Source organism: Apteryx mantelli, chromosome 2 (genome assembly GCF_036417845.1).
Source record: "Apteryx mantelli isolate bAptMan1 chromosome 2, bAptMan1.hap1, whole genome shotgun sequence".
NCBI classification, from domain to species: domain Eukaryota; kingdom Metazoa; phylum Chordata; class Aves; order Apterygiformes; family Apterygidae; genus Apteryx; species Apteryx mantelli.
This window is the reverse complement of record NC_089979.1, coordinates 14,756,817-14,783,426: the sequence shown is the minus strand read 5'-3', so window position 1 is coordinate 14,783,426 and position 26,610 is coordinate 14,756,817. Positions and strand designations below refer to the sequence as shown.

Sequence of the window (26,610 nt, the reverse complement as noted above, 5' to 3'; positions counted from 1 at the left end):
CAAACTTATAGCGGGGACTAATTTTGATTCAATTCTTGAAGCAATGCTGTTTTACACTGGATTTCTCACGTACTAGAATTTGTTAAACAATAGATTATAATAAATAAAAAATTTATCCCAGAAAAAGGTCATGTCTAATATCATTAAATAGTTTAGCGGTATAGAATTAGATAAAATATGCATCCTTAGAATCTTTAATTACACGTGTCTTCATCATGAAGATTGCTATTTCACTATCATAAATTTTGGTATCAAAATTTTATAATCATTGTGGAATGCAATTGTTTTGGGGAAGTATCTGTACATTCAAAGTAATATTCTTCCACAAACAGGTGTCTCAGGAAAACAATATTTTCTACTAATAATATTCAAGCAATAATGTTAGAATCATATTATCAGCAACACATCTTTAAGCATAGTTTTTGCTAGAAAGATGTCTTTCCGACAGGATAGAAGAAGGCACAACTGATCTTTTGGGTATGTTAGGTTTTAGAACATTGCATGTAAAACAAATGAGAAAATTCTAGATTAGAAATCAAGTTGGAGGTACTAGGCTTTAAAAGTTATTGGTTATGCATGATATATAATGTATGCAAGCTCAGAGTTGTACAAACAGAAGAAATTGTCCCTGTCTTGCTCCTTCCAGCTTATGGGATGGAATGTAAGAAGCAGTGAGCAAAAACATCCTTTGAATTCAATTAGCATGTTGATGTGATCAGAATTCTCATAAACATGCCTTTAAGCAAGCATTGGCTGTGTCATCTATCACAATACACAGAACAGACAAGTCTAGCATGAAATTCTTCAAAAGAATATACTCTCTTTGCTTCCATCCAACACTGAATAAAATTTATGGCATTCAGCATGAAGTTATTCAACAGATGGCATTTTGGCCAAAACTGGGGAGAGAAGCAGAGACTGCAAGAGCTGAGAGCAGGGATCAGTGCTCTGAGCTGAAGAGACAGACTTAGGGACTGGAGGTGGGATAACTGGAGATAGAGTACTTGGAGGTGGGGTCACATCCCCTTGAGAAGATTCCCACACTTAATCTAACCCACTCATTTAAGAATTTATTGCAATGAATGAGAAATTCTTTCTTTGGTTATGACTTCAAAAATATGATCAGCTTGTAAGGAAGGCAGTGTCTGAGCACAAGGACAAAAGGGCTGAGGGAATAAATACCTATTTTGATTTGTTCTTAAAGACCACCTAAGGATTCTCTGACTTGTTTTTAGTTTGTTCTAGATTGAGGCCTTACTCATTTTTAAAGGTATTGAGTTAGTTACCAGATTATCTCTTTAGCTATGATAGATTCAGAAAACTTATTAAACACTTCAGTCTTCTTGGTGTCATCTTCTGATAGCTCTCCTTCTATGGTTATATGATGGTTTCATTGAGGAACTGCTGTATCTCCTTAACTCCCTTTCCTTTGGATTGTGTCTTCATGAGATCTTCTCTACAAATGCTTAGTTTACTGAGTCCTACTTTCAGGAAGCCTCTCCTTTTCCTAATAGCAGTGAGGTCACCAGCTCCTTGCCATGCTCGCATGTTTACAACCAGCTTCTTCCTTTTCTGATTGGGATCAAACTTGAAGAGCCTCTTCTATGAATGAGTAAGTTGCCTTCTGTGATGAAAACCCACTTTTTTTTTAAACAGTTGTAAACTGTTTAAACTTTTTTTAAACAGTTGACACTGTAATACTAAAGTCTGGTTCTTTTCTATAGAATTGTTAATGAGAATGTGTAGTCTAGTTAACTATCTATTCTGTGTATATGTATTAAAATGTCAGACAACAGACATAATAGTAAAATGTGACATTCTCATATAGCTGTAATTTTATAGTTATTGTGTTAATACTGTAATGTTTAGGGTTGACTCCTCGTTGAATTTTTTAAAAAACAGCTTTAAAACAATAATGTCTGACTTATGACATGTCTTATCTGGCTATCGTGATTTATCTAATCAAAGCTTGACTTTCATCAAGCTTTGATATCTCCTTTGAAAGTCTTTTAAGGGATCAATTTTAACAAAGTAGAATCACCTTTCATTTCTTTTAATCTTTTGCCAAAGGTGCGCCTTCCACTGTTTTTACACCAAGTTAATTCATACAGACAAAAACTAGCACAAAGAAACAGATTTGATAGGAATATTTCTACCATTCATATAAAAAAGAACCTCTAAATAGGCCAGCATAAGTAAATTGCTTAAGCATATGCTGGACTTTTACAACAACATCCCAGAAGTGAAGTCTTCATCTTCACCCTTACCTAACTGCAATCATCCTCATCTTCAGTGACTTCCAGTCTCTTATTTCCATCAGATTCAATATCCTCTTCATCCCCCTTCATTATTATGTGTTTGTTGGCGATGGAGTCAGAAAGAGACTAGAGAGGCAGAAGAGGGTAGAATAAAAGTAAAGTCAACATTAACCTCATAGCCTACATCTCAGTTGCAGGTCAGGTGAGTTCTGCAGGTTAGACCTGGTCTCCTGACCATTTCAGCCATTGAATGGTCATTGAGGGGAGAAAGGTCTCATTCCAACATGTAGCCAAGGCATGGCTGAGATGTGCACACAAGCCAAAGGACATCCACTTTCTGGTCCCACAGCTTAGGTCTGGCAATAAGGGGAGCAATAAGGTCACTCTCTCCCTCTTCCTATCAGTATGCTGGCTTATTTATGCTCTTACCCTCCTTATCAAATAGGCCTCTGCAGAGGTGTTCCACCTAAAGCTGGCCCTAAATGGAGACCAGCATTATCCTACCTTAACTATCTTCTATCCACATAATACAGACAGACCAGAAGATCCTTGAATTAGATCGACAAAAGAACTGAGGAAGGGTCTTCTAAAACTTAGGCTTTTGCATTAACACAGAAGTAGATGAAACTAGTACAGTTTCAGCCATCAGAAAGTCTTTTCAACTGACAGAAGCAATGTAAAGGAAAATTAGATAAATGCTATAGGCAGGTGCCAAAATAGCTTTAAATACAACTTACAATGGACTTCCTGAAAGGAATTCTTTAGCAGAAAAAGAGGCAGGATTTCATCCCTGCCTTTTTTATGGTTCTATTCTAAAGGTTTCCATAAAAATACTATAATCTAGTTCTTCAGCCCTGAGAAAGGGCTTTATATCTGCACTGTCTGACTTTTAGAAGCCTTTTAAATATTTTTGGCAATTGGAGCCATCATTACAGAGTGGAAGTCTGTTGAAAAGATACCTTAGAGAGTTTTGGCTTTACTTTGCATTCTTACAGAAAGAAACTATTCTGAAGAAAAAAGAAAATAAAAAGAACTTTACTGTCCTGCTGAGAGTCACTTTACCTATTTTTCCCCTGACCAGACATGCTATTGGAAAAGCATTGCAATGGATACCTTGATTCCTCCAATGACATCTTTTGAGCAGCAAATGGATTTTGGCATTTTCTCCTGAAGGTCCTACTTGCTTTATTTCCTTTGCCACCTTCTGATAATGTCATTACAAAATAGTCCCTTACTCTGGACAGCTGGCCACCCAAAGGTCCGTGAGGGGCTTTCTTGTCATACTGAGTTCATTTGCCTGCTGAGGAAAACACTGCGATGGTACTAGGATGACATGGAAGGTCCCAGCAGATTGAAAATTGAATTAATCCAGGGATCGACTCCTTCCAGCTCCTGGAGGTAGCTCAGGGAGCTCTGCACAGCTCTGAAACCTAAAGTGTGATACACCTCTGTACCACCATCACCTCCATAGAGAAAACAGTACCTCCTTGATTTCTTAAACAATGTTGCTGCATACCTTGCCTCTAAACCACTAACAGCCCTTTTCTGTCTTCATGTTCTGCCTAATTTGCTGCCTGATAATATCCTGAGACATTTGTCACCATTACTCCTCATTCCCTTCCCCTCACAGATTTCAAGCTGCTTTCCCCTAAAGACTCTTAAAGTTTTGGAGGGACACTAAAGTTTTTGTTGCAGGACTTCAGCTAAGTGCTGTGTAATGATGCTAACCTGAAATGCAATACAGGACAACAATATATAAAAAGCTTTCTATGGTGCACATAAAAGTTGAGAAACTAAGAGTTTCCTATTCTAGTCCATACTCTGGGACTACCCTGGGGAGGAATAATATTGCCCACAAGTTATATAACTCTTCTTATTTGTATGACCCTAATTGCTCTATATTGGTGAGTACCATCATTAGTATGAGAGATGGAGAAGATCAAGGTGCCAAGAATTTAGGTGATTTTCAGAGCAAGTCTGGAAAAGGCAAGATTGTACCCTTGGTTTAATAGTTCTGCTCTTCACAAGTGCTTCCTACCTGCTGTTATTTACCCTAGAAAGCATGTCTGCCCACAAACTGCTGAATTTGATGAAATTTCTTTTTCTATTAGCATCAATAGCCAATGGAAAAAGTACAGTTGTGGGAGTGGAGGCAGGACAGTTACGAAGCAGAAAAAGCAGAAAGTCAAAGAGTTCAGAAAAGCAGTATTTTTGAATAAAATCTCATGAAATGACTGAGATCTCAGTTAGGAAAGAGATGTGAAAATGTGAAGAGAGATCATAAAGTTAATCAGAGAATTAGAAAATGGATGAATCCTGAGAAGGAAAGAAATGACAAAAAGATTAATAAACTTAATCAATAAATTAATTAACAAAGATGTGCTTGCAGAGCATGAACTGTGCTCTCTGCTGTTGGTGGGGAGAGAGGCTGATTTCCCCCAGATGAGCAAATAGCCCTGAGTAGCCATGTCTCAGATAAGAAGCAGCCTCTAAGACCAATCCAGTCATTATTTGTAAATGTTTGGGGATATTTTTGTTTTAATTCTATGACCTTCGTTTGGAAATTGGATTGAATTTTAAAAAATATGTAAACCTCTATTTTGCTGACTTTTATATGGAAAACTCAGACAGCTGCATCCCAATATTTGGCATCTCCATCTCTTTCCCTTATCTACGCTTCAGTGGTTTGGCTCACGCTGAAGCAAGTCAGCCAGCCCAGGGACATGCTGGAGCCCTGCGCTGGAGTTAGTTTTCCAGCTGACTCCAGGAAAGGACTTCCCAGCTGCGTCCAATATTTGCACATAAGCAAAACAATTAATGAACTAGGCTAATTCTCCTCACAGCCATTATTTTTGTCCTCCCCTATTTTTACCTCCCTTTTCCTTACTTTCCTCCTCCATCTTCCTCTAGGCTTAAGTATCTCAGCCTTTTGCTTTCACAAGAGTCTGTCTCTCCCTTTCCTGTGGATTTCTCCTTGTGGTGGGTGACCAAGGTGTTACAATCCACAGGCTGGGCTATCTCTGGATGTGCTGGCTGAAGCCCTCACACTGAAACTGGTAGCAGAACCAGTACTGACTTCATCGGAAGCAGCATTAAATCCACAGGACAGCTAAGAGGATTTTCATTTCTACAATTTTCCAGCAGCTTTCTAACTTAGAGTGAGATTTGGATAATCAAAACATTCACAGTAAGATGTAATAACACTTTAACCATTCTTCCTGCATGATGGTGCTTGAATGAAAGCACTCTGGGACAGATAATCTATTTGGATAAAGTTAAAATCTGAAAAGTAGAAATCAAAAAATAGGCTGTGAAAAATTATGGTTAATTTTCCCTATTTTGTGAGGGCCTTAAAACCAATGGTCTTTAAACCAGACAATTCTGGATTTTGGAAATCATATAGGAAAAAGTAGAAATTAATATCATTAAAGAGAAAAATATTTCCCTCAATAACTGCATACTACAGAAGCAGTCTCAAATATGGTGTGTTTGCATTTTTGCTGTTGGGACTATTGAAAACAGGCAGTTGTTACAAGCAGGCTACTTTAAAATAAAGATAGTTCAATTTTATGCCAATACAGTTTCATCAAGTTTATCCTACTTGAAAAGCAGGTTCTTTGATTTCACAGGAAGATTTTCTGTTGTGATGAAATCAAACAGTGCCATTTTAAAAAGCTGTCAAAACGCTCAAGTTATCACATTCTTTGTGGGGGAAACAGCATATTTTTACCAGGAACAAAAAAAAACAGTATTTGTTGGGCTCTGCTCAATGCAGAATTGGAAACTGGGCTTACAGAATGGAACTGAGACACTGGTTCTGTAATTACTCAATATTATCACACAAAAACTGAATGAAAAGTAATACGAATAAAACAAATCTTTGTGGGGAATCCTGTCTCATATTCCTGTAGTTCTTAGACAGCCCAGGCACTACCAAGTCTGGGACTCAGGAGAATCTCTTTTTTGATCATTGCCTGTGTTTAAACAAAGCCACATTGACGTGAATGTCCTAACCCACTCTGCTAGGCACAGGGAGATGGAGACAGGTTACCAGGGTTTCTGCCCTAACACCTAGCCCTTATTTACCACACCAGACCTTGTTCTTCACCATATTGTAACAAAAGCAAGCATAAAGAAATGCCTTTTCTTGTTGATGGCATTAAAAGCAGCAGAAAAATCACCTAAATTACAAAAGATATAAGAGCACGCTTGGAAGTAGATTTGTGATACCTACCACAATCTGAACAGAGCTTTCGTTCAACAAATAATACAAATTTTACAGACAAACCTTGCCTTGCTTTGGGATGTAAATGTTAGGACTAGAATACTATACAATCTAATATCTTCTCTTTGTCTCCAAGTTTAAGTTCATCTTGTATTGGTGATGAAACAAGATGCCTTTACTAAACAAAAGGCAACTTCCTAGTATTATAACCAGTTGAAATCTAGACTGGGGTCTTCAGGTTTTGCCTGCACTGTTTTCTTCCTTGTCTTATTCTTCTTCTCTAATTTATATTTAACGTACCCAAAGCTTGCTTTCTAGGTATTAAAGACAAAAGAAACCACTAAGGACTATATTCAGCAAAATCTAATAGTCTCTTGAATGAGATCTGGTGGTGTTATAGAAGGTCAATACTTCAGTTGGTGGGTTGTTCAGATTAAGCTATGCACCATACTTTCAATATCTTTGAGGCCTAATGAACATTATGAACTTTCCACTCATATCACAATTACAGAAACATCTGAGTGAAATAGTATTAAGCTTACTCACTATGAACACACACAGATGAACACCCAAATACCTCCTTTCTCATGTTTTTGGCTGAAAGTTGAGCTGAAGTGTAAAAACAATTAAGAAAGCCACTGGCTTGAACCACTCTGAGGAGTTATTTTTTACTCCTTCTGCAAGGCTAACTCCTTATTGGTTGGTGATAAGGTGCTTCTCCATCCATACTTAACTTGTTCTAAAGGGGAAAATACCTTTTATTAAAAAAAAACCACCAAGAATACAAAGGGGATGCATCAGAGAAGCTTCTCCCCTTTCTTTTTTATAAGTGAAAGTCACCATTTGAATGTTCCTGAATAAGCACCATATGGAAGAGAGCACAGGCTTTTTGATGTGACTCAGCCAATATACTTGAGGTCCTTCAGAGCTCTGCTGCCTTCTGCTCCTTTGACCCTCGGTCTCTGTCCTGATGCTTCTGGTCACAATAGTATTTATTATAATTGCTTCTGTGATGTGGTTACTTGTCTCATCGGTGCTGAACTGGAGCAACAAAAAATACAAAACTACAAAAATACTGCAAACTACAAGCTACAAAGGTACCCAGAACTACAGAATATTATATTGCTTCATAATAATTATAATCAGCTAAGCAGGACAAATCACTCATCAGACATGACCAAAAGTTTGTGTTCCGAATTGTATCCGGTAAACATAATTAAAATAGTCTATGCATATATTTTTCTGTTAAACATTAACCACATAAAAATTACACATTTTTCTTCTAAATTGCTGTTCCATTAAGCTTTTTTACAAGGAATTTGTTTTATTGCCAGTAGAATTCTGATTTACTAAAGATGACATTTTGGTTATTGTTTGGACTGATAATACAGAAGAAAATGTAAAAGTCAAATAAGCTAGGCTACTGATTTTTATGCATCCTGGCAATACCTTTTCATTTATTTGCTAGAACTAGAGCTATCTCGTCAGCAAATGTTTTAGAACTTTGTTTAACTATTTCTGACAAACATGGTTTTCAGAAAAAGTATAGTCTTCCTAAAACGCTGCCAGCTTCTTTTTGTTCACAGAAAATTTCAGAGTTTTCATTTAGACTTTACATTAAAAACTATCACTCTTACATGTATTTCAAATGCCCCAAATTGCATTAACGTGAGTCATAATCAAATTACTCAAATGAAAATATTTTGAGTCACAAAAATTGAATCAGAGTGAAACTGAACAAAAATTGAGTGGAATTGAACGAGAGAAATTATGTTACATGAGGAAGAGGGCACGTATTTTTTCAAAAATAGGAAAGCAAGTAGATTGTCTATATGACAAAGAGACCTCACACTTGTTCAACACACCGGCTGATATGGATGAGAGGCAATATTTTGACAAACTCTCATGGTGCAGTACACAAATTTTTTTTAATGTTATGAAAGCTGGGCTGACAAATACAATAGTTTACGAAGGTATTGCGGAAAATACTTAGCAAGCTCATAGACAATATATCTTCTGCTTTCAGCTTCCATTAATGTCCATGCCTCCTTATGAGGCAATAGGCTTGTTAATTCTACTTAGGTTCAAAGCTGTTAGGATCATGGATCTACATGGTCTTTTCTTCCGTATCTGTATAGTGCCTACCGCACAGGATTATGGGAAGCTACAATAATATCTATAAAAATGATTGTTATAAATGATTATTAAATAATAATTACCATAAATATCATATCAGTGAATTACTTCTTATTACTTACTTTTTTATTCAATATATGTTTCTTTTTCTGCCTGTATTTCTTTGTCTCCTCTTTTCCTTTCTCCTGGTTTGTCCCTGACATCCTTTTATTTCTGTTTCCAGTTTATACAAATTTTCCTCTCTTGGCAAAAGAGGCAGACTTGTGGCCTAGAGACTTTAAAACATACTTCTGTAGCCATGGATTTCGCATACCTAGCCTGCTGTCTGCGCTGTATTTAAGCTGAAAGGCTATACTGAAGCAAATGTTTCTGGAAATTTTTATGAACTAGAAGACCTTTACAGCTATTTATAATTGCCTGGCATTGGTACTGAAGGACAGGCAGGTGTCAGCGAGCATGACACACCGACTGCAGTTGCCAGTCTTGTTAACACCTACGTGAGCTGCTGCCGAGATTAAAGAGCAGAGCAACCAAACGAAAGGAAGCGGATCAGAGCCCAGACCTGTTTTCCTTTGCTGTTCCCCCTCCCTCCCTCCTCCTTTTCTTTTCTTCCACTGCCTTACAGGAAAATCAAGCTGTGTGCAGCTGGTAAGCAGTCTGAAGGAAGGTGGCTTTTCCTTTCCTTAAATAAAAAAGCAAATAGCTACATGTTTACTAAACATTTCAGTCTTCTTTACTAAGTAGAAGTTGCTTAGCTCCTATGTTTACAGCATGTCCATGCTATAATACAGTTACGGTGCACCTACGCTCCTCCATACACAGACTTCATATATCGAAGCCTGAGTATCAGCCCTGAGTGTATCATGCGCTCTGCTGCATCCACCTACGATTTCCTCCCCTCACCAGCTCCCACTTCTTACTGTTGCAGCTGTTGCAGTATTTTGGCTTTCATTTAGATTTCTGTTTGTTCAAGAACCATCATTCACCAACGCCAATAGATATTAGGGATAAACAGTACCATCCATCAGTGGAACTTAAGTTTCACACTTTTCTAAGAACAAAGATATCTACATTCAAATCACTGTAATGATGGCTACATCACGACCCATTTAGTTCTGAATTTCTGTTTCCTTGAAATTACTGCTGCAGTGGGAGGGCACAGCAAGCAGTCACTGACAATCCGGTTAGAAATACAGGAGATGATTTTCCATTCCTAGATCTTATGACGTCCTTTATACTTTACACACCCTAATCTCTTCCACCAAGACTGCCACAGGATGCCCAGTACGGCCCTTGTCACGTTTACTGCACTAGTTATGGGACCTTTAACCCAGTCTCACCTATTACAGATTACGTAACGTGGTCAAATTACTGTTTAGCTAACGTTTATTCAAACAAATCTTTTTTTTTTTTTTTTGCTTGTAAATTAGCCAAAGTCTGGTTACACTGTTACATTTCTTGTTATTTGTAATTATTCCAATAGACCAAATGACAGCATCTAGCTTTATTCATAAGCCGGGCGTTAAACAGCCAATCACTGAAATACACAATGGGACTCCTTTTCTGCAATTTTATATCTAAGTGATGTTTGCACATCACCATAAAAGTTCTAGCTGTTTTGTATATTGCATAACTAATCAAGAGACCTTTTCAATGTGGCAGAAAGATATGTTTATAGTACAAATGCTCATAAATACAAATATATATGAATACTAATGCAGGGTGCTCAAGGTTTCTATAAATTTCCTTGTCAATCATTCACATGAATGTTCAAAAATCATGAAAGAGAAGGCAATGTGAACATCATCAATGGAAATCAATCCACTTTATTTTCTACAATATCCACAATACAGATAACAGCTGGTGACACTTTTAGGACATTACTGAATTTTCCTCTGTATGCAGTAGTAATCTAGAAAACCTTACACTCATATTTGCATATTTGATCAGGTAACAAACTCATTAAATCAATGGGATCATGTTCTATTTCTAACAGGATTTTGGCTCCAGATTGGGCAAAGTGGCTTAGAAGAATTCATGTATGACGAGGCAGAGTTAAATCTCACTCCAGATGCCTCTGCAAAAATTTTGAAGTCATGGTGTTCCAAAACCAGATGTTTCTGTGCAGCTAGCATTTAGTCTGTTGGGATACCAATTTTCTTCAAGGCTAGATGAAGTCACTAAATTCTCTCAAGACTCAGAGTATGTGCCGGACCAAGTGCCTACCACCCATACAATCCTTTCCCCTTGGTAAATTCACTCCAGCACTCTCAGCAGCTTTGGCAGAAGCAGAAATCTGAAGTTAGAAACTGTGCCCTAGAGCTTCTTGTCACACTAGCTCTAGAGTTGGACTATACAATAACCAAGTGGGCTGGAATTTTTCCTAACTACACTATACTCTTTACAGCCACTGCCCAACGGCACAGGCCTTAATAGTGTATGCTATAACTCCGTGTGCTAGAAGCAGCTGTCAGGAAAAGCAATCAAGATAGACCCTGTCACAACTTTATTCATTTATTTCTTTATTATGAAAGGCTATATAAAATCTTTGGTTTTCCTGTATTACCAGCCAACTGATTTGTACAAGGAGTTACAAATATCAGCTGAAACAAATAACACTTACCCTATCACTGAAGGCAAAACTCTTGATGAACTGGAAACAAAATACAAATCATGCATCACAGGATCGCTTACAAACTGCAGGAAACTGATGACAAAATAACAATTATAATGTGTGTAGCGAGGAACCACGTCAGCCCACAAGCATCTTGGAGAGGCATTTAATTCTCAAAAGAATGGATGTTCTCTCAAGCTTTGCTGTCTCCCTACTATGTCCAAGAGAAGATGTTTAAGACAGTCTGTAGAAGCTTCCCAGGGAAGTTCTGAAGGACTTAGGCCATTGGGAAGGAGATGGGATCACAGGACTATGGCATACGGCTAAACCCTACTCAGGAAGGGAGCTCCCCTTTTCTCCGATAAGGCAGGACTATTTCTCTTCCAGGATCTCCTGCCTTCCTCCCAAATCTTTTCTTCAGACAGAAGACTAAAAATTAATCCCAAATATTATCCACAGATTTCTGGATCTTCTGTCCACTCCTGGAATTTGGGAATGTTAACAGAAGAAGCCAATGTTCATGTTAATCTTGTTGAAAATTTGCACTGAGTTTATTTTGAATTTAGAAGCATATGCATCAGCAAACACATGTGTCCCAAGGAAAAAGAACATGGAAAAGAAGTTATCTGAATTTATATCCAGCTCCCATTTCCACAAAAGGGAAAACAGAGGGAGTCTGTCCTGGAAGCTTTTAGAGGGACCAAAGAAGAGAAAACGTGTAAAGGGCATGAACTGTGTTACAGCATTCTCTTTAAACTAGCCCAAGTTTGATTTAGAAAAAAATGACATACTAGTCTGAATAGACGTTTCTGCCATATGAATTTTGGTAGAGAAACCTGGAAGGAATTTAGAGAAACACAGAAAAAACTAAAGGGATCATTTACAAGGAATATTGAAAGTATTAAATTATTTGAGTTTGGCTAAACAATGACACTTTCAGTCCACAAGTATTTTTAAACTTTATTTTTAAATGCTGTTTTTACAATGAAGCAGCTTATAAGCAAAGTGAATATGGGGACCACTCCTTTTAATACAATATCTCCCTGGCAACAATACCAGCAAAAACAGAAAAAGAGATTAGATGACCAATAGTTTTTTCCATCTCTCAAGGCTTTGATTTCTTTGTTGGATGGCTGATAAAGTGCTCGGACTCTGTGATTCCTTTGGGTGGGTGAAGCTCAACTCAGTGTTTCCTTTGGCAAAAATCAGTACATGCAGCTAGATGGTATGCTATGCTGATATCATATGGCTGTCTAAAGGAGAAAAAAATCTCTTGGGAGTGCCAGCAGAAAAGACTTGGCTATCACAACAAGCCCAAAATTTCAGTATTTCCTTATGAGTATTTTTAAGCCCTAGCTTATGGGAACAGCAAGGAGATTTTGGGAAGATCAGACAGCTGGTCCAGGAAAGATGGCTGGGAATGGTTCCCTGGAAGGGCACTCAGTTTGCCAGCCCAGGCGTGTTACTCATGGACAACACAGGCAACTCCGACAAACGATGGAGAAAATGCAGAAGTATTACAGACTGAGATAAAGGATAAATGCTCAAAATCATATGTGTGAACTGAAATGTAGAGTTATTCCAGCTAGGAGAGAGGAACACCTTGTGCCAGGTACGCCCCTGATAGAACCCTCTCTATCTACAATTCACTGTCGCTGCCTTTCTGCCTCAGAGATAGGCTTGCCGTAACTCACTCTTAAGACCACTAAAAAAGTGCAGTGCTACACAGTGGGTCCATCTGCTTGTTAAGAGGTATTCCTCTGTAGGGAACATGTTTTTCTTGTACTCGTCTGTCTTCACTGGCTAGTAATTTGCTCTATAAGCAAAAGTTAGTTTTAACCTTAAAGGCTGGTAACCTTAAAGGTTGGTAACCTTAAAGGATGGTAAGACTTACTTCTGCCTCTTTACCTGTGTCACCCAGCAGCAACAGAGATCATAGAAAGTGCTCATGTTAAGGGGGTCCACCTTAATTGTACTTCTTTTTTTTTTATTGCCTTGCATTCTCAGTAAAAGGTGTACAGTTCCTAATCCCAATCCCTCCCAGTTCAAAACCTCTGAAGCTGTCCATTCCCAGGACACACTGCAACGTTTGTGTGTTCTACCAAGTTTTTTCAGTTAAGGCCACAAGAGCATATGACAGAAGCATATTGGGAAATAAAATGAAAGCTGTAAAAATATAGTTTCACTGCTCACAGCCAGATTATTCAGCACTTGGCATAGACCAATAAGGATACAGGAAGCAGGCATAAAGGACAGCCCTAAATCATGCCCTTCGGCAACCACTCTTCTTGGAAGTGATGAGACCTATCAGTGTGCTGAATCCAGCATCTCACTTAGTCATATCCCGTTCTCGCAGACATGCCCCAGAGAATGGGAATTCATTAGACAGAAAAGAAAGATGGCAAAACCCTACTTGGCTGAACTAACTTTCTGATTTCAGAACACCAATTTTGCCACCATTAGGTTCTTCAAAATGTCAGCCTGTTCTGGCAGCCCTTACTCATGCATGTATTCTCACTCTCAAAAACAATCTGAGAGGCAACCCTGTAGTAGCTGTTTGCTTCAGAAAGAGCCAAAAAAAAAGCGTATGTTCAACATGACCCATTCATGTACCTCTTACTGGAGCTCTAGAAATGAAGTGATATGTTCTTCAAGGATCTTGTTGGCCCTCTGCAGAGGAATGAATTTCACTCAGTGAATAAAAAAAGGTAATTTTTCCAAAATAATTTTATTCATTATCATCTCATACAGTAAAATAGTCCCAGTCTAGATGCTCTGGTAGATTGGTCTGTTTATTTCAGCTACAAAGCATAATTACACTTCTAGGATTGATAAACTTTAAAGTCAACTTAAATAAACAAATGTAGATTATCTCATTTATTTTGGGAGCAATTTTTAACGACCCTTTTCTGGCACAAGTCTTATCCCTTTTGTTCCTGACGGAGTAGAAATCAGCACTACAGAGTGCAGGTATGCTCCACTGATTAGACACACATATTGCCATCTTGGAGAAGGAGCAAGCAGGAAGATTGTGTCTATTTTACTGAATACAGAAGGGTAAGGAAGAGCATTAAAGCCCCACAGCGCTGATCATCCGCCCACTGAACGAGTTCACTCCCTGCCTGTGTCAGACAACTCACCCTGCTCTCTCCAAGACTAAGCCCGAGCGCAGGGCAGGGGACAGTCCGCTCCAGGGACCCCTCTCAGCAGGGAGGACAGGTAGGACTGCCGGAGGTTTGGCTCCTGCCCACCTCCACCTCCTCCAACACAATGCCAACAGCCTTGACACATGCCAACACCTCCGCAGGCCTGCACCCCATGGCATGCAAAACCTACCCTCCGGTGCCTTCCACAAAAACATCGTTTTGGTGGACTGCAGCGCAGCCTTCATGTTATTTCAGGCGCTTTGCTCAGTAACACCCCCCTCACACACACACTTAAAATAATAGTCATGTTTTTTGGCTGTAAGGGTGTACAGAATCCAAGGGGATGAAGGATTAAATGCCAGTTAGTGTGGACAAAGACTGTCTGCACTAAAGAAAGATAGCCCTAAGCAGTGCGAACATGAGCCATTCCTACCCTTCTAATATTTAAAAGTAAAGATACAGTGTCTGTGCTTCTTGGTTATCTTCTTCTCCAGAAATGTCAGCCCACACAAAACCACAGAAAACTCTCTACCTGCACTCTTCTCACTACAAACGGCAAATTTTCTTGCTGTTCACCACAGCTTTTCTGACACTAGAACCTGTGATAAACGAGAAAATAGTAATACAAGCTTTCTTAAAAAAAACAAATTCCCCTTATGTTCCCAAAATAACAAAACCCTATGTAGCAACTTTGCCTGGTGACTTGTGCTATAAGTTTTCCCACTAGGTTCTATAGCTGAAATAGGTCTGAAGGAAAAAAACTGGTAGAACTCTTTCCCATGGAACATACAGATTGGAGTAAACTGAAACATCTTGTGAATTTGTTTTGAAAACACAGAATCGTCTGAGTCAAAAACAGTAAAGCAACTCCCCATCCCCAGATAATTCATTTTGACATTTTCTAAATGAAAGTTTCAATTTCAAATTATGTCATGCCAAAGTGTTCCTCAATTGTATGTAAAAATATGAAAACTTAAAAATAAATCTCTAAAGTAAAGATTTGTTTCCAACACACTTTTTTCCAAATTTCTAGTTTGCCAAAGCTATCCTTTTTGGATGATACAGGATACCCCAAAAAAATAAAAACCAAATCACTGTCACTTGCACAATTCTTCAGTGCTGCAAAACTGACAGGATGGTATGGAACACGAAAGCACCACACACGAAACTCTGTACAAAACAGAAAATAGAAGAATCTTTTACACCCAAAAGTATAATTCATTTTTAATTTCAACCTAAAACCACAACCATGCTTAATTCTTAGGGGCTGATTCTGATATTATTGTCATTAGAAAAATAACCACATATTAACTCTACCTAAAAGAATGATAAAGCAAACAGTGTTAATCATTGAACCAACGAACTGCTTTTCTGGAGTCTCCATTTTTCAGCTGAAACAGAATGCCTTTTTAAGAAATATGATTGGGTTCAGTGCCTGAATTAGTGGGGAAAATTCATTGGCCTGTTTTACTTGGTAAGAGCACACATAATCATATTGGTCTCTGATGGCCTGCAGTATCTTCATCATCCTTATTTTCATACACCCAACAGGATTATCAGTAGCTGTTCCTGCCTCAGCCTGAACAGTTCTTTTCAGAAACACATCATCTTGCTCAGGAAGAACTACTGTTGCTCCTCAGATAAGTACAAGCTGGCTAATCTTTAAGTACTTGTTTGGTTCAGCATCATTTTCCTTCTGAAAAAAAATCTTTCCAACAAAGTACTCAGCATATCTTCTGGATATTGGATGCTACCCACTAGATCCTGCTGACAAGGATACATACATTAAAATAGCAGATCTCTTCTGTGAACACAGTTCTGTTGCCTGATGAGAGCAGGCATCCTTCTGTGAGGAGGAAACACTGAGCCTTGGTCCAAAGCTGCAGGGAGTGTTTATGGCTTTGAGTAGATCTTTGTAGGAAACAATCTTCTCATCCTTTCATCATAGCTCTATGAGAAATAAAATAGTTCATTAGCACTGACATCAGGAGTAATGTCACCAGCATCTGAGCCTTATATTTGTAGTTCAGGTTAACGTTTTCAAGATCAATCACACCATTCATCAATGTTAAAGCTCCAGATGTTGAGGGTGAACTCAAAAGCCCAGATAAATGTTCAGTTCTGGATTAGCTCTTCTTGTAGCACGTATAGAAGTCAAAAAAGTATCAGGAAAAAAAAAAAGAGGTCAAACAACAAATCCGAAACTCCACACGACTTATAGACTAGCCATATAAGCAGAGACAGACCTGAAGAAGAAGAGTCAGCTCGATTCTCAGACGGATTTCTTCTCAAGCACAATGGCTGTGGTACATCCTTCAAAGCACGTTGTAGTCAGAGGCGGTTGATTTGAATGGCTTCTGCTAGGTGAGAATGACCACCAGGCTGACCCTAAATATTAGTTTAGGTACCCACTCCTTCAGGTGACCACCACCACTCACACCTCACAGACCTCCTTCCAGCACCTCTCCCAGCGCACTACTAAAGCAGAGGCTGCGTTAGTCACAGCCACTTCATTTGTGGCAGAAGAACCTCGTCTGCTGCTAACAGATGCAGGGGGAAGAATCAATGCAGTTTGTTACCAAGCCTGCTGCCTTGCTATTAATACACTGCATGTAATGTATATGGAAAGCTGATAATATGACTGATATTATAAAATTACTGGAGTGTTTATATAATTTTTGTTTCTTCCCTATTTAGGGCATGTGCAATATCAACAGCCCCAAAGGTGTTAGGAATTTGCAGCTGTCATCTAGACTAAGAAGGGCTAGCCATAAATCTATGATTACAGTATCTTCCAGAAAAATATTGTGTGCGTGTGAGGTAGAAGAGTAAAGGAAGGGACATAAATTTACAGCAGAATGCAGGGCAAGGGATGAATCATCCACGTTACACTTGCATTCATAAGAAATGGTAGGTCAGAAGAGAAAAGACAGAGAAAGATATTTATGACAATTTATTCACTAAAAATTACCTCATTTGCCATACATGGAAAATCGGAGAGAATTCTGTGGGGCTGCTTGTTGTGAAGCAGTGGGCTTGGATGTCTCCTTAGACAGGTGTCTGGCTTTAAACAGTGGGATGTTGCTGTGAATCCTTTAATGTTTCTAATGCTGGATATATATCTAGACACCTCTAGATGGGAAGAGGATCAGCAGCTAGAAACTATCTAAGAATTAGGCCAGTTTTATTTGCAACCTCTGATCCCAGCCTTTTAGACAGAGCTTCCTTAGAAGGTTCAATGGTGAAACATGCATAATCCATCTGATCTTGTGGAAAGGATGGGTAAGAGTAACACTTTTAGGGCTATTAACTCAATGGAGGTTATGATCTGAATGAAACAACACGTTCAGGCCCCCCTGCCACAGATTTAGCCCAAGGAAGGTTTATAGAAATGCAGAGTGAGACGTCTTTGCCTGGGAAGGTTGCTACAGGCCATTGCAGGGGCTCGTGGCAGCTGTTGTTGAGTATGTTGAGGTATGTCCTCTGCCATAAGCCCAAAACTGCATCTCTCCCAGACAGAAAAGACAGCTGAAAGCACTTTGTGCCTTGCCAATGCTTAAGGGAAACGTGAGACACAACATTACCTGGCTTCCTTAAAGCTTTCACAGCAATTAGAAGCTTAATTTTAAAACTAAGATTACAGAACGCTTCAGCATTTGTTCTTCTCATGATCCTCAGTTAGCCTTTTACATACCTGTGCAGGTTATGTCCCAAACATTTAGATATTATAGATTACTGACTTGGTTCTTCTTACTGGGTACCACGCAAGACTTTCCTTGCACTTGAATTTAAGTACACCAGTACATATTCTTCTCATTTTTTTGATTCTGTCTGCAGTTTTATATGCCTTTAAAGCCTTTTTAATAGACAGGAAAATATTTAAGAGTGGTGTGAAGTAATCTCATTTGAAAGGGAGGTAACTTTCAGTGGCTGCAAATGACCGTTGGCATTGAAAACCTCATCAGATTCACTCACAGAGGGACAGACAAAAATGGATTTTTGTCTTCTGGCTTAGAGCCCTGCTTCTGGAAAAACTACAGGAAGAGCCTTGTTTCTTTTCAGCAAATCTTAGTGCTTGGCCAACAGTATTGGTCATTCTGCTCACAAGCAAGGATCGCTACTGTAAAAAGTGGGTTTGCAGTATCTAAATCAGCGGTATGAGGAAAAGAAGCAAGGAAAAAAGAGAAATAAGGAAGGTGAAATGCAGTGGATGACTGAAATAACCTCAAACCTACACCCAAGCTGTTAATAAGGCTTGAACAATCCGATATTCCCTTGGCTGCTCCTGTTGCTTATGAATGAGAAAATTAAGGGTTAATGTATGACTGAAGGTTACTTGTTTCTCTGCTGGTGTAGGCTGCTTTGCCCCGAATGACAGGTCTCTCCAGAAGCCCAGCTGCTGCCACGTAACTTCAAGAAAGGAATAGTGACTTTTGTCCAAAAAAAACCCTGTATATGACGATTACTGTTTTTGTGCTGAGCGCTGCTTTGGCTTACAGCTACAGCAGCCTTGTAAATTCATGAGTACCACTTGTGTCATGTCTTAAGCTTAAAAGGCATCCTGTTTTCACTAGTCTGTCTTCAACTTTTGTTTATTTTTCAAATATTTTTTATTTAACAAGCCACAACAGAATCCAGTGCACACTATCTGCTTCAGTCAACTGGGGATATGGAATATCTGTATCCTAGAAAGACCCAACAAGGCCTTGGGCAGAAAACAATTCCTGACAAGTAAAACACGTTAATAGATTTAGTCTCCTTTATGCTTGGCCTGGATTAGTCCTGTGCGCTCTAAAATAACTTCATGGCACAGAGCACTGGAGTTACGTCTCCAAAACATTCCTAAGGCTTGACATGTTGGGCTCTGCATATTTCACGGTCACACACACAAACTAAGCACCGATGCGTCTGGTATCTCTTCAGCTCATCCCAGGAGGTTCGTGTTGCAGAGTGCGAAGGGCTCCCCATGCAATTCCTGTTTCCAACACGCCGATACGCCTGGACCTCTCTGCTGATGAACAGCACCTACAACCTGGCAAGTGAAGAGTTTATGAAGCGAGTGTGTCGCCCCTACAGCGCCTTATGTTAATGAGGTCCTTTCATGCCCTCTGTAACACTGAGAGACAGTTCAAAAAGTTCAAGAAGGGTCGAAACACAAAGTTTGAAAGCTGCTCAGGCTCTTGAGAGGTGCTTACACTCAGGGGTGGCCAGTCGCCACAGACTGGACTAGGATGTAGTCTAGTCCCTCGCCAGGTAGCTACAACAGAGAGGCGGCGTTTGCTTCAGCAGGATTTATAAATCGTGGTATAAGGTCCAGCGCCTGCGTGGGAGCCGGCTTGTAGGCAAACCCTGAATCGCTTACCGCAGCCCAAGTGAGCAGCGACCAGCCATGCGTGGCAACAGCGGGGGGCCGCAGGCTGCCCCAGGTGGGGACTGCAGCCTGACCCAGGGGGGACTGCGGACTGCCCCGAGGGGGACCGCAGGTTGCCCTGGGGGGGGGCCGCAGGCTGGCCCAGGGGGGGACCGTGGGCTGCCCCGAGGGGGACCATGGGCTGCCCCGGGTGGGGACCACAGGCTGTCCCGGGTGGGGACTGCAGACTGACCCAGGGGGGACTGCGGACTGCCCCGAGGGGGACCGCAGGTTGCCCTGGGGGGGGGCCGCAGGCTGGCCCAGGGGGGGACCGCGGGCTGCCCCAGGTGGGGACCGCGGGCTGCCCTGAGGGGGACCATGGGCTGCCCCGGGTGGGGACCGCAGGCTGTCCCGGGTGGGGACTGCAGACTGACCCAGGGGGGACTGCGGACTGCCCCGAGGGGGACCGCAGGTTGCCCTGGGGGGGGGCCGCAGGCTGGCCCGGGGGGGGACCGCAAGCTGGCCCAGGGGGGGACCGCGGGCTGTCCCGGGTGGGGACCACAGGCTGCCCCGGGGGGGACGGCGAGCTGCTCCGGGGGGGACGGCGAGCTGCTCCGGGGGGGGACCGCAGGATGCCCCGGGTGGGACTGTGGGCTGACCTGTGTGGGGGACTGCAGGTTGACCCGGGTGAGGACCTCGGGCTGCCCCGGGGGGGGCCCCGGGCGGCGCCGCCGGCGCTGGCGCTGGCGCTGGCTCTGGCGCTGGCGCGGCCGCGGCGGGCCGGGCTCGGCGCTCGGCGCTCGGCGCTCGGCGCTGCGCTGCGCGGGGCAGGTGGCGGGGGCGGCGGGGCGGCGGGGCGGCGGGGCGCGGGCCCGGCTCCAGCTCCCCGCCCCCGGCCGCGCTGCCCTCCCCGTCGGGCTCTATATAAGCGGCCGCAATGGCCCTGGCGGCAGAGGCGAGCGGCGCCGCGGGGAGCCGGGCCGGGCCGGGACCATGCTGCCGGGCGGCGGGCAGCGCCTGCCCCTGCTGCCGCTGCCGCTGCTGCTGCTGTGCCAGGCAAGTGCGGGGCGCCCCGGGGGAGCGGGCGGCTGCCGGGCCGCGGGCCGGGGGCAGCCGGGGGCCGGGCCGGCCCCCTGACCGGGCCCTGGGGGCCGCTTTGTCCCGCAGGTGAGCGGCCGGGAGCCGGCCTGCCCGCGGCCGTGCGGCGCGCCGTGCCCGGCGGAGCCGCCGCGCTGCGCCCCGGGGGTGCCCGCCGTCCTGGACGGCTGCTCCTGCTGCCTGGTGTGCGCCCGGCAGCGCGGCGAGAGCTGCTCCCCGCTGCTGCCCTGCGACGAGAGCAGCGGCCTCTACTGCGACCGCGGCCCCGAGGACGGCGGCGCCACCGGCATCTGCATGGGTAGGTGGCGGCGGCGGCCCGGCCCCACGCGCGGCCTCCCGGCCCCGGAGCGGGGGGTGAAACTGTCCCACCTTTCCCCCGCGCCCGGCCGCTGCCGGCCCCGCAGGAGGCGAGTCCGCCCCCGCAGTGCCCTGCCCGCCCGCTGCCCCGGCGGCGCCTCGGCTCGGGCCCCTGCGGGCGGGCAGCGGCGGGCAGCGTGAGCGCCAGCCCCTGCTCCGGGGGCAAAACACGCCGGGACGGAGAGGGTCCCGACTGTCCTCCGAGTGACCCCCGCCGCCTTCCCCGGCAGTGCTGGAGGGGGACACGTGCGTGTTCGACGGGGCGATCTACCGGAACGGGGAGACCTTCCAGCCCAGCTGCAAGTACCAGTGCACCTGCCGCGACGGGCAGATCGGCTGCCTGCCCCGCTGCAACCTGGACCTGCTGCTCCCCGGCCCCGACTGCCCCTTCCCAAGGAAAGTCGAGGTGCCCGGAGAGTGCTGCGAGAAGTGGGTCTGCGACCCCAAAGACCAAGTGATTTTGGGAGGCTTTGCTATGGCCGGTGAGGAACTTCAATTGACACGGTCGTTGTGAGGGGAGGGTGACATCGTACTGGGAACGTCCATGGGGTTATCACATCCTGCTTTGTGCTGTGGGTTTTTTCTGATTTTTTTTTTCTTTTTCTCATCTAGAGCGACTAGTGAGTATACCAGTGGTTATGAGTAAAAGCAGAATTTTATAAGCCAAAGAAAAGATATTCATAGGATGAATGTGCGTAGCAGTTTTAAAAAGTAATTAACTTAAGCTAGGGCCCAGTTCTGGAAATGCTATTTATCTGATTCCAGTATGAGTGGAATAAAAAATGGACAAGCTCATAATCCTCTAAACATTATCTTCTTCCAAAAGGCAAAGCTGCAGCCTTGCTAGTTGCTCTGCAAGAATACGTTACATCATAAATACCATTCAAACAGCCTGGTTTACAAGAGACTTTCTTTTTCCTGAAATTCCCCAGCTATTACTAGTGGTCAGCATGCTAGCTAAAATGCCAACAAATTCCTGTCTGTCTGTGCTAGAGCTCTCATCATTATTGCTGGCATTAAAAGCATTACAAAGTACTTGGAGAAACAGTGCTTGTAGGCACAGTTAGTGGATCTGAAAAAAATCATCCCATTCCAAAACACAGAACTCGTAAAGTACTATTTATTTTCTCCAATCTCTTACTGATTTATGTCTCCCTTCCCTTTAAATTAAACTGTCAGGTTAACATGACTTTTCAAAAGCTGCTTTTGCTGGGAGTTAAGGCCACTGCATTCTCTCCCGGTCACTGCTCTGTGTCGTCTTAAGCAGTTAGTTATGCTGCAATGCAGCAAATCCATTTGAAAGAAACAGGCAAGAAGGATCCAGGATGATAAACTCTAATAACTTTGCAGAATGCTATGAAATGTCAGATGTGAGGCATGTAAGACATAAATGAACATGTTGTCACTTTATAGTGTCTCCTGTGTTTTTTGACAGTGACAGGCTAATCCATAACATGCCTATAGGTGGATTACCTGCATTCTTTTTGGCCGTGTTCATCCCTCCTGGATGTCCTCCTTTTTGGAGCTTTACCTTGCAAGAAGGCAAAAGTGCAGCTGTGAAGAAGCTTATCAGCAAGAGCTGTAGGGGTGACCCAGCTCGCTGCACTTGACTGGCTCCGTCATGTTGGCTCACTCTGTTTACTCCTATGATAACTGCTGTACCAAACTATAAAGTTGGCGATATTTGCATAATACAACTTAAACACTACCGGGAGGGCAGAACAATGATCAGCGTTGGTGATTGCTTTGAGTAGCTGTGATAACTCCTGAAATTACTTTACTTCCCTCTTGCCTCATACCACCCTGACTGTAATCTGTCAATAATTGATCAGGTTGGGTGACTATGACTGTGGGAACAGAGCACTGTATCTATTAGTTTATATAAATCATACAGTCACTCTCAAATCATATTTAATGTCAATATTTTTGTGACTTAGAACAGATTTGTGATGTATTTTTGTTAAAAACAATAAGGAATAAAGAGCTTTTAAAGAGGATTTCTAAACTCCGTTAACAAATTGACAGTAGTACTTCCCATTTTGGACTTGACTGGACAGAAACTCACTTCTCTCTCTAATTCAGGTTATGGCAGAAAGGCAGAAATTTATTCTGCTGATTACACTGACATGCACCTATCTGCAGTCTTTAGATGTAGAAAGTTGCTGCCCAGGGCTCCTAAAAAGGCAACTTTTAAAATGACTAAGACCTGTCAAAATCATCGATTTGGGATTTTTTTTTTCTCTCATCTCACTTGTTTCCTCCCAAATGTAGAAGAGCTCAGATATACTGGATTCTCACATTAAGTCGTTCTTGTAATAGAGTTTCCTGTGGGGTTTTGTCTCCAGCATACAGACAGGAGGCCACACTGGGGATCGATGTGTCCGATTCAAGTGCCAATTGCATTGAGCAGACAACAGAATGGAGTGCTTGTTCCAAAAGCTGTGGCATGGGCTTTTCCAGTCGGGTTACCAACAGAAATCAACAGTGCGAGATGGTGAAGCAGACACGGCTTTGCATGATGAGACCTTGTGAAAATGAAGAGCCATCTGATAAGGTATGATGCCAGCAGGAACAGGGGAGCAGGGCCTTTTCCAGCAGAGTTCCAGGGTTGCATATTTCTGTCTAGAGTGCCCCAGATACAAGCGGATGTAAATACACCCTCTAGCACATGTGCAGCAAGCCCAGTGTTTCTGGAAAGCATTAGACTTGCCTGTGTGTTCAGGAGCATTGCACTGCATATGCATATCATTTGCGCCATCCCAGCTAGATCAGATGTATTGCATGTGCCGACTGTCTTGGCAGCTCATGCAGTCTAACATCTCCCACAAGCGCTGTTGTACTCCTTGTGTGTGTACTTCAGAGCTTCTCCGGTCATGGGGAAAGGATGCGTCATATTTCTAGTCTATTGGGCATCCTGGAACTGCAGACAAATGTGCAACACCTTGCAAAAAGTGTTCAGGTAAATTGAGCTTTATCTTAATCCTCATGGAGCTTTTTCCAAAAGCAAATCCAGCACTGACACTTCAGGTGCTATAAGTGTGTATCTAAGTGAGCTGCCTTTTTTGCTGTTTCTACACGTTACACATTCTCACTGTCAGTGAGGATAACATGTAGCTACATAAGCGGGCCATCAGTGTATGCAGTGTCCTGGGTGATGGAAAGCATGCTGAGGCCTTTGCAGAATACTCTGTGCAGTTTTAAACACTGTGTTGAAAAGGATGTGAAACATTTGGAAAGAGTTGAGGAGAATAACAAGAATGATCAGAGGTCTAGAAAACATGTTCTGCTGGGAAAAAATTGATTGATTGATTGAACTGATACTAAAAGCAAGAGAATGGAGATGAGTTCTCATAACCATGTTCAGATATTGCAGCCTGTTCTGAGTTCATGGTGGATGTGACAGGAAGTGAGGAGCTTAGACTGCATAAAAACAACGACATGAGCAAAAACTTTCTGAGCAGTAAGAGCAGGGAACCATTAGGGTTGTCTGGAGCAGTTGTGGAGTCTGTCACTGGCGACTTCCAAGAACAAGTTAGACAAACATATACTAATAATGACGTGGGTAAGGCTGATCCTGCCTTGAGTCACAAGAATGGGCAATGACTTTTGGCCCTCTTTTATTCCTGAACCTAGTCCTGTGTCTTACTTATTTGGCTTCCTAATTCTCTGGTGGAACCACACTAGCCTGAGAAGTTTTCTGGTGGAGTATAGTTTGATGATGAATGTTGGCTTGTCTTAGCATGTAGTCAGATGACAGCAATGAGTTTTAACAGTGTAATCTATTATTTATCATTTATTACTGGCATATGTAATATGTAAACTAAGATGTCAAAGGCACACCTCATAGGAGTGAGAACTGATAAGTAGCTTTTGAAGTAGCTGCAAAGTCTTATTGGTGTAAAGCTAGCAAAGACAATGAATACAAGTTTTCAGAGTGGATCTACATCCTTGCATGTCATTTTTTAACTGCATTCTGTCTTATGCTGTGATATATTTAATGTCTCTTCATATTTCTCTTAGAAAGGGAAAAAATGTATCCGAACAAAGAAGTCCCTGAAAGCTGTTCGCTTTGAGTACAAGAACTGCACAAGTGTGCAGGCATACAAACCTCGTTACTGTGGCCTCTGCAATGACGGGCGATGCTGCACCCCACATAACACCAAAACAATCCAGGTCGAGTTCCGCTGTCCTTATGGCAAGGTCTTAAAAAAGCCAATGATGTTGATCAACACCTGTGTTTGTCATAGTAACTGTCCTCAGAGCAACAATGCTTTCTTCCAGCCATTAGATCTAACATCTAGTGAAGCAAAAATATGAAATGCTTTAATTAGGTGGCTCAAAAGGTATAAATATTTTATGTAAAACTTGACCCACAATCAGGTGAATGTAAGTGCATATTTAAAATATCTAGGACTCTTTCTAAACAGTCTAGACACTTTTTTTTCCTATAGTTTATTAAATACCTCATTTTACATTTCCCCCCTCCAAATATCTTTTATTCACTTGAAGGAAATTTTGTACCTTGGACAGAGCCTTCTTTTTTTGTTGACAGTGGTGTAAAGCTAGTTAAATGAGCAGCTAGTCTCTCCGTGAATTACAGGAATTATGCCACTAACTTCAGTGGCCATATGACTGGGCTCTTTAGTAGCAAATGGATTCCTTGGGGAATGCATCATACTGTATCGCATAAGCTTCCAGATTCTTAACTTTAATTTGCATAATATATATAAATACTTATGCAGCATTCGTTTTCCATTCTAATGAAATTCTATTTCTGATGATAGTAAAAATCTTACTGATGAGAGTGTTGAATTCTTGTGGCTTATAAAATATTTTCTGTCTGTACATCTGACTTTCTCCGAGGATTCAGTTCGCACAGAGCCCCTGATGTGACAAAACTAAGATCTCTTATCCTGAAGTATAGGAGGCTGATAGCTGATAGCAGTTAAATTTCGCTTTGGCAGCTTCTCCAGCAGCCTATCCCAAACCCACTGAAGTCAATGACTTAGGGGGACTTGGTTCTAACCAATGTGTGTCTGTAGATACAAGTGTTAGGATGCAAAAATAAGAATTATGTAAATTCCTCTAAAACACTAACTGTATCATATGGTGCTTCATATAACAGAAAGGTGTATATGTAAATAGAAACTGTATATATTGTAATGTAACTTTTCTGTACTAAATAAATAAACTTTATATGATCCAAAATATTTTTCCTGAAATTGTTCTTTAAACTACCAACTTTTAACAGCTAAAAGCAGCGGTAAGAGAAAATGGTCTGCAGATTCCAGAAGCAGCAGTTAAAATCAAAAGGCTCAATTTTGTGATATGCTTAGTGCACCTCATCCTAATCTCTGACCTGTCTAACAGAGATGCAATGTTTTAGTGCCAGGAGAAGAGGAATAATTTGTGAGGAGTAGGCTAGA

General features: G+C 42.1%; 1 protein-coding gene across 1 annotated transcript; it reads left to right on the top strand.

The window, feature by feature from the left end:
* The first annotated feature begins 20,722 nt into the window (after nucleotides 1-20,722).
* On the top strand, nucleotides 20,723-26,382 carry CCN3 (cellular communication network factor 3). The gene is made up of 5 exons (XM_067292599.1): nucleotides 20,723-20,785; nucleotides 20,897-21,125; nucleotides 21,415-21,666; nucleotides 23,530-23,738; nucleotides 25,205-26,382. The coding sequence occupies exons 1-5, from the start codon at nucleotides 20,723-20,725 to the stop codon at nucleotides 25,499-25,501; spliced, it is 1,050 nt and encodes a 349-aa protein (XP_067148700.1). The 3' UTR covers nucleotides 25,502-26,382.
* Nucleotides 26,383-26,610: the final 228 nt, after the last annotated feature.